Here is an 8,773-nt window from a genome sequence, read left to right as displayed (position 1 = left end):
AGGTAAAGTAAGGGAGGTTACTGTAATTATTGAAATTACAGGGAAGGTCCCTGTATTTGTCAGAAACCTCAGGAGAGGTGAGTGTAATTTACCCTAACATTATTCATCTTTATTTATTAATAAAAGAGACATTTGTTATAAAATTAAAAATTTTAAAGGTGTAATGTATTTTTTTAAATCATAATAAGCAATTCCTATTACAAACAAATCTCCACATATATGTATTAGTAATTTACTTTTTTTTTTAATAGTAATAAATATGGATAATATTTTAAGTAATAACGATCGGTGAATTATTTAAAAAGAAAAATTATGGATTATCTTGGCTCTATTTAGAGCATAAAAATAAAATAAAATAAAAATAAAAAAGCTAGTGCGCGTATACGAGTGTGAGGGAGAGAGTGAGAGTTTTGGAGAGAGAAGCTGACGATGATGATGCAGAAAATCCCAAAAGCTAGTGTGGTTTTGAGAGGTGGTGTTTGTGATCTTCAAAAAGGTATTCTCACTTCATTCCCTTGTGTTTTAGCTTTATTTCATTCCCAAACCCACTTTAATTTGTCTTCCAAACAGAATTTCCAATTCCAATACGGGTTTGCTAACATTGACGATGCCCTAACTCAGTTCGATCACATGCTTCGAATGTGACCTTTGCCCTCAATTCTTCGATTCAGTCAACTCTTAACTTTAATTGCAAAATAAAAGCATTATTCCACTGCGATTTCTCTGTTTGCAAAATTGGATTTCTATGATTTTTGTACACTTAACATCGTGATTAATTGTTTCTATAACTTGAATCGAGTTGATTTGGGTTTTTCTGTTTTTGGGAAAATATTGAAACTTGGTTATGAACCAGACACCAAAACCTTCAATACCCTTATCAAGGGGTTTTGTCTTAATGGTAACATGGCTTCCGCACTAAAGTTTTTTGATGAAAATGTGGAGAATGGGTTCCAACCCAATGTCATTACTTGTGGCATTATAATGAATGGACTATGCAAAATTGGAAACACTAGTGCTGTTATTCTTTTGCTCAGAAAGATGGAAAAAATAGGAGGTTTTGAGCCTGGACTAGTGCAATACAGCATGGTCATCGATAGCCTTTGCAAGGACAGACTAGTAACTGAGGCTTTCAAGCTCTTTTTGGAAATGATAGGTAAAGGTATTTCACCAGATGTCGTCACTTACACGTCATTAATTCAAGGTGTATCTAGTTTAGGTGAGTGGGAAGAAGCTATAAGATTGTTGAATGAAATGGTTGGTAAGAAAATCTGGCCAAATGTTGAAACTTTTAACATTTTAGTTGATGCACTTTGTAAAGAAGGAAAGGCCAAAGAAGCACAAGATGTGGTTGAATTGATGATCCAAAGAGGTGTGGTGCCTGGTGTTGTCACTTATAATTCTGTAATGGATGGGTACTGTCTTTGTGGCCAAGCAAATGATGCAAGGAAAATGTATGAGGTTATGGTCAGTAGGGGTTGTACTCCTGATGTTATCACTTATAATATCTTGATTAATGGTTACTGTAAGATCAAAAACATAGATGAAGCCATGAGTCTCTTTAAGGAATTGTCTAGAAAAAGATTGCTTCCAGATATTGTTACTGAGAGGGAGATTAATGATATGGAGTTGTGCCGGACAGATTTGGGCCGACAAAGTTATGCCGGACAGATTTGGGCCGGACAGGCGTTGGGCCAAGTTGTGTGGCCCGGCTGTAAAGGAAGCTGCTCGGTTAAGGCAGCGCGCGGATTGAACAAGCTGCGAGGATCCGTGGTTATGAAGCCGGGTACCTGTTTGCTCGGCAGATAGGTTGACCGCAAACAAGTGTGAGTGGTCCCAAGCTCGGCTTTGCCGAGATGCCGCCGAGTCCGGTCCCCATTTGAGCTTAGTTGTTAGAGTACTTGGGCAAGAAGCGCAGCATGGCAGACGATGGCCGAGATGGTACTGACCGGCTGCCGAGCTCCCAGGAGAATGGGAGGGCAGTTGGGTTAGGTGGTGCCCAGCAAGATTTGTGCTGACAGATGGGATAGCAGCACCACGTGTCGAGAGAAGGATGGGAGTGGATTTGGGGCGCAGAAGGTATATAACCGAGTCTGCGCCCCCCTTTGCAGGGATGAGCATTTTTTTGTAAGGAAATTCTTACACTCAAACACTCCTCTCTCCCTATCCTAAGGTGTGTGCTAACTTGATCGTCGGAGGGTTTTTCGGCCAGACTGCCAGGTAGCTCACCGCTGTTGTGCTCGCAGATCGATCGGACAGATAGGAGCTTGGAAGAAAGGAATATGGGCTTACCGGAATATTTGCTCCCCGTACAATTAGCGCCGTCTGTGCGAACTCTTGACAGACAAAACCTTGTCTTCCAGGCTAGTCTGATCGCCGTCCATGGCGAACAACGACGAGTTTCCGTTGTCTGCCATAGACGGAGCCACTCCGGAGTATACCCGAAGGAGAGAGGGACCTCCCGCCATCCATCCAATGGCGGATTTGGAGACGCCCACCGGAGGACAGTCAGGAGACGCGGGGGATAAGCGCGGAAGAAGTTATGGTCATTCACGAAGTCCGGACGGTCATCGGCGGCGGAGAGAATCACATGCCCGACGTCTGGAACACAAGTTGAGGGACCAAGACGCTGTCATCCAGCGAATGGCAGCGGAGATGGAGGAGCTCAAGCAGCATGTCAAAGGGAAAGGTGTAGTTGGAGTGGGCGACCACAGTGAGCGCACCACATCCCGCCGTTCAGGCGAACAGAGTCAGCGACGCACTCCGTCCATTTCTATTACCAAAAGTTACCAGGTTGGTGATTCCGACATGCATGCAGAGAAGTCTAGCGCGCAAGACAGCACCTACCGGCCCTCACGTCCGGTGACGACGTCGAGGTACTCTTACTCCGCTCATTCAGAGGATTTGCGGGCGGTCTTGAAGGAGCGGGCTCGCCGGCGCGAAGCTCAGAGGATACCGGCGTTCCAGCGGTTATCCTACGGGGTTCACGCCAGCGAAGAGGTCGGAATGCCTCCGCCCCGCCAAGCAGCGCCACTCCTAGTGGATTCAGATTTGGCCAGGTTGAGTGCCACCCCTTTCTCCCTGGAAATAGAAACTATACCGCTTCCGGCAGGCTTCCACCAGCCAAAGTTCACGCTTTATGACGGGAAAACCGATCCCTACATGCATGTAAGTCATTTCCGACAGGTCATGGCCGGACATAGGCGGAATGACGCTCTTATGTGCCTCATCTTTCCGTCAAGCTTGGGCGAACTGGGCTTGAAGTGGTTTGAAAGGCTGCCGGAGGGGAGTATTGAGAGGTGGCATCAGCTGGCCGAAGCCTTTGTCACGCGCTTCAAAACTAACACAAAAACACCAAAGGAAGTCGATCATCTACTGAGTGTCAAGATGGAACCGAGCGACACATTGAAGGCATACAACTCTAGGTATTTGGAGACCTTCAACGAGATCTTAGATTGCCCGGTCAACCTTGCAATCACTCAATACAAGCGTGGTCTCCCGGTCGGATATAGACTGCGGGACTCGCTTACCATGCACCAACCAACGTCCATGGGCCAGCTCATGCAGCGCATCAATGAGCACATCCGAGTCGAGGATGACTCGTCAGCAACTACCGTGAAGGCAACTCCGGTAGCAACAGACAAGAAGACAGCAGGCAAAGTGCACGCAGTTGGGCAAGAGTCCAGCCGCTCAAGTGACCGAGCCGAGGAATCGGACCGTGGCTCGAATCGCAAAAACCGGTGTAGAGGACGTCGGAATAACCGGGATGACTACCCCCGAAATGACGTAGCGGATGCCAACAGAAGGTTGAAGGCAAGGACTGGCATAACCACGGTCTTCAAGATTCTGATCTATCGCATACTTAGTGAAATCCGAGACGAGGAGTATGTTCGGTTTCCTGCTAAGTTGGGCGATGGACAAAAGGGCTACAATCCGCGGTATCGTTGCACGTTTCAGCGGGAGCGAGGCCACCGGACTGAGGATTGTTTGCCATTAAGGCAACACCTAGAAGAGCTAGTCGCGGCCGGGCACCTGGATCTTTACATTGATGGGGGTGTTAAGGCAAATCAAGTTCCGGTTGATCCGCGGGGACCGGACGACAGGGATGCACCTCCTCAAGGGGTTGTGAATGTCATCTACGGCATAGTGGAACCGGCGCGTATTTGCGAGCTCCGTGGTATGATCAAGAAGGCAGAGCACGTGAGGGAAGTTTTGTCAGTACAGCCTGCGCTAAAGAGGGGGAAGACGGAAGCGAAAGATGTGATCAGTTTCTCCTCAAGGGAATTGGAGCGCATTTAGACACTGCACAATGACGCCTTAGTAGTCACACTCCGCGTCAAAGATTTTGAAGTAAAACGGATCTTGGTCGATCAGGGAAGCTCGGTCGAGATCATATACTATGACGCTTTCCAACAGCTCAAGCTCCGAGATGCGGATTTGGCCCCAGCGACATCGCCGTTGGTTGGTTTCAACTCACAACCGGAGTGGCCTTTGGGAAAGATTATCCTGCCGGTCAAAGCGGGATCCGTGGTCAAACAGGTGGAGTTCTGGGTATTACAGGTGCCATCTACTTACAATTTGATCCTTGGAAGGGGGTGGCTTCACGCTATGCAAGCCGTGGCATCGACTTTCCATCAAGTAATGAGATTCCCCTCGGCTATGGGGGCAATCGAGGAGATTTGGGGCGATCAGATCATGTCAAAGCAGTGCTTCGTGGCGGTCAACGGGAGCTGGGCTGCCAAAGGATTTGTTCAAATGATTGAGGGACCGGAGGACCAGGGTGTCTTGGATGATTTGGGCACCAAGGCCGAAGACAAAGCTGTCGAGAAATTAGTGGAGGTGCGAATTGATACAGAGCAGCCGGACAAGTTCTTCTTGCTCAGCTCAAGCCTTATAGCCACAGAACGGACCGAGATGGTTGAGTTTTTGATGGCCAACATCGAAGTTTTTGCATGGTCGCCTTACGACATGCCCGGCCTCGATCCTAGTTTTATTTACCATCATCTCAATGTCTTCCCCGGTGCCAAGCCAGTCATTCAGTGAACAAGGAGATCGGCGCTGCATCACGCCGAGGTAGTTGCGGAAGAAGTCAAGAATTTGCTAGAGGCACGAGCAATTCAAGAAGTACACTATCCTCGTTGGATCTCAAATACAGTGGTGGTACCGAAGAAGAATGGGAAGTGGCGGGTTTGCGTTGATTACAAGACCGTCAACCGAACTTGTCCGAAAGATAGCTTCCCTTTGCCTAGAATTGACCAGCTCGTGGATTTGACGGCTGGACATAACAGGCTAAGTTTCTTGGATGCCTACCGCGGCTATCATCAGATTGCCATGCATGGCCCCGACCGAGAAATCACCTCGTTTACTACACCAAGGCGACTCTTTTGCTACCGAGTTATGCCTTTTGGTTTAAAGAACGCTGGGGCAACTTTTCAGAGGATGGTGACCAAGATGTTTGCTCCTTTGCTGGGCCAGACAATGGAAGCCTACATTGATGATATGGTGGTTAAAAGCCGGCATCAGGCAGATCATTTGTCCGACTTGTCCGAGATGTTCGCCATTCTCAAAAAACACAAGCTACTCCTGAATGCGTCTAAGTGTGCCTTCGGCGTGGGATCCGGAAAATTTTTGGGATTCCTAGTCACGAACCGAGGTATCGAAGCAGATCCTACACAAATCCAAGCCGTGCAAGAGTTAAAACAGCCTAGCTCGGCAAAAGACGTGCAGCATCTGGCCGGAATGGCCGCCGCGCTTAATCGATTTATAAGCCGGTCATCAGATCGCTGCCGCCCTTTCTTTCAGTCCTTAAAATCAAAGTTCTCCTGGGATGAAGAGTGTGACTGAGCCTTGGCCGAGCTCAAGGAGTATTTGTCTTCAGCGCCACTGTTGGTCACACTGGAGCCTGGGGAAGAGCTCTATCTTTATTTGGTCGTATCACAGCATGTAGTCAGTGCGGTGCTTGTCCGGGCTGAAGGAATCAAGCACCTCCCCATCTTCTATGTCAGCAAAACTTTGCTACCAGCAGAGTCGAGATACTTGCCGTTGGAGAAGCTTGCTTTGGCATTAATGATGGCTTCAAGAAAGTTGGCGCACTATTTCCATGCACATACCGTCATCGTCTTGACCGAGTTCCCCCTCAAAGCTTTATTCGAGCGGGCAAACTTCTCCGGTCAGATTTTAAAGTGGGCGGTCGAGTTGGGACAGTTTGATGTGAAGTTCCAGCTGCACACTGCCATCAAAGCCCAGACTTACTTTGGCGGACTTCGTCGCCGAATTCTCACCTGGAACTCATCCGGTATGCCCAGTCGATATTACCGCAGCCGATGATGAGGTGCACGCAAGACCATCCGAGATACAACCGGATGGTGGAGGTAGCGACGCGGAGTTTGCACGCACCACTGAAGCACTCTCAGTTTGTACAGTTTTACCACCCGGTAATGCGATGACGGGGTTGCATATCACCGACCAACCTGCTCTGTCCGGTCCCGCATCACCAAGGGGGGAAGAAATAGAACCACACAGCTCAGAACTTGCGGCCGGCATAATACCGTAACCTGGTAATTCGCCTACGGACTTGAGCATTACAGATCAACTTGCTGAGTCCGGTGCCGAATCATCAAGGGTGGCTGAATTGGAAACAATCAACACAGAACTCGAATCCGAACGGCCGAGCAGTCGTGACCCCATCAACCTTCGTAACTCTCAGGACCCTTCGCAATGTTGGAAGCTCTTTGTGGGGGAGATGTGGAAACTTTTCGTTAATGGAACGTCGAACCGCCACGGTGCCGGGCTAGGTATCGTTCTTATCTCGCCGGATGGCCTAACTATTGAACATTCTATCACCCTTGGCTTCCCAGCATCCAACAACGAGGCTGAGTACGAGGCACTTTTGACCGGACTCAAAAGCGCCCTTCAGATGAAGGCTTCTGAGCTAATGGTGTATAGTGACTCCCAGCTTGTGGTTAACCAGGTCGCTGGGATTTATGAAGCAAAGGACGACAGAATGGCAAAGTACCAAGCTTTGGTCAGGGAGCACATCAAGCAATTTCAGGCAATCAGAGTTCAACAGATTGGCCGAGAAGAGAACAAGCGAGCTGATGAGTTGGCTGGCCTCGCCTCAATGGTTGATTGCGCATCTCCTAACCCCCTGTTAATTGAATATCTTCCACGGCCGAGCATAGAGGAAGCCGGACAGACGGATGTATTCTGCGCCGTGCTAGGTCCTTCTTGGATGGACCCTATAGTCCTGTTTCTCAGAGATCGGATTCTGCCAGCCGAGAAGAAAGAAGCGCACAAAGTCCGGGTGAAATCAGAGCGGTTTTGGCTCTCTCCATCTGGAGCGCTATATAAAAAGTCCTTCACCGGTCCTTATCTGAAGTGCGTGAACCCGAGTAGCGTGGAGGCCTTCTTGTACGAAATTCACGAAGGCATCTGTGGCAGTCACATAGGGGGCAGGTCCTTGGCCTACCGCGCTATTTCGCAAGGCTATTGGTGGCCGTGCATGCAAGCTGACGCCTAGAAATATGTTCGTAAGTGCGAGAAGTGCCCGAAGTTTGCGCACCAGATTCATCAGCCGGCCAGGGAACTTCTTCCCCTAACTAGCCCTTGGTCTTTTGCAATGTGGGGATTAGACATAGTGGGGCCGCTCCCAACAGCACCAGGCAACCTCAAGTTTTTCATCGCGGCAACAGACTACTTCACCAAGTGGGTTGAAGCTGAGCCTTTGGCAACAATCAAAGAGAAAGACGTGAAGCGGTTTGTCTGGCAGAATGTGGTAACACGGTTCGGCGTCCCTAAAATTTTGATCTCTGACAACGGCACCCAGTTTGACGGTCGCCTATTCAGAGGGTTTTGTGAAGATTTGAAGATTGAATTCTACAACTCCACTCCGGCTTACCCGCAGTCCAATGGTCAAGCCGAGGCGTCAAACAAGACTATTCTTGACGGACTGAAGAAGAGACTTGAGAAGGCCAAGGGAAAGTGGGCCGAGAAACTTCCCAGCGTCCTTTGGGCATACCGAACTACCCCTTGGGGTTCTACCGGGGAAACTCCATTCGCTTTGGCTTATGGCATGGAGGCGGTCATACCTTTGGAAGTAGGTATGCCCACTCTCAGAAGTGAAAGTTTTAAACCTGAGCTAAACGTCGAGGCCATTGCTCTGGAAATGGATTTGGTAGAAGAGCGCCGGGAAAAGGCTCTCATCCACATCGCTGCCTACCAACAAGAGCTCTCAAGGAAGTACAATAAAACGATGCACCCCAGACCGTTCAAAGTAGGTGATTGGGTTTTGAGGAAAGTTATGGGCAACACTCTGGTGCCAGGTGAAGGCAAACTAGGGGCAAATTGGGAAGGACCCTACAAGATAACCGGTCTGGCGGGCAAGGGGGCATACCACTTGGAGGATCTCGATGGTAAAGGAATACCCCAGCCATGGAATGCGGCCAACCTCAAACTGTACTATTTCTAGCTTTTGTTTTCTTTTTGTGCAAAGGAATTTTTTGCCTTACACTTCAGAATGTAATTCTTTTTGTCAATATATAGAGGTGTCTTCTTTGCCTTAGCATTTCGATTGATTACTTTGAATACTTAGAGATTCTCAACCGAGATGATTTACTCCGGTTGAAAGTGTTGATGTTTTGTTCAACTCAGGGATTCTAACCGAGATGACCTACTCCGGTTGAAGTAGTTGATGGTTTGTTCAACTCAGGGATTCCAACCGAGATGACCTACTCCGGTTGAAGTAGTTGATGGTTTGTTCAACTCAGGGATTCCAACT

General features: G+C 48.5%; 1 protein-coding gene and 1 long non-coding RNA gene across 2 annotated transcripts in view; both read left to right on the top strand.

Moving 5' to 3' along the window:
• The first annotated feature begins 360 nt into the window (after positions 1 to 360).
• The window catches only part of LOC145823224 (uncharacterized), a 37,716-nt gene continuing 29,303 nt past the window's right edge, over positions 361 to 8,773 (top strand). The window contains exon 1 of the long non-coding RNA XR_014365512.1: positions 361 to 496. This is a non-coding gene — a long non-coding RNA (uncharacterized LOC145823224). The remainder of the gene's footprint in view (positions 497 to 8,773) is intronic.
• On the top strand, positions 709 to 2,251 carry LOC114302476 (uncharacterized). The gene has a single exon (XM_028247508.2). It carries the CDS (start codon positions 904 to 906, stop codon positions 1,804 to 1,806), a length of 903 nt encoding a protein of 300 aa, XP_028103309.2. The 5' UTR covers positions 709 to 903; the 3' UTR covers positions 1,807 to 2,251.

The sequence above is a fragment of the Camellia sinensis genome, chromosome 1, assembly GCF_055761805.1.
Source record: "Camellia sinensis isolate YWXY chromosome 1, ASM5576180v1, whole genome shotgun sequence".
Classification (NCBI taxonomy): Eukaryota; Viridiplantae; Streptophyta; class Magnoliopsida; order Ericales; family Theaceae; genus Camellia; species Camellia sinensis.
The sequence above is the reverse complement of the archived record's forward strand: the minus strand, read 5'-3'. Positions and strand labels throughout refer to the sequence as shown.

Bases quoted from the DNA above. Each gene is read 5' to 3' on its own strand.
- LOC114302476 (XM_028247508.2), top strand. From the start codon at position 904: ATGGCTTCCGCACTAAAGTTTTTTGATGAAAATGTGGAGAATGGGTTC.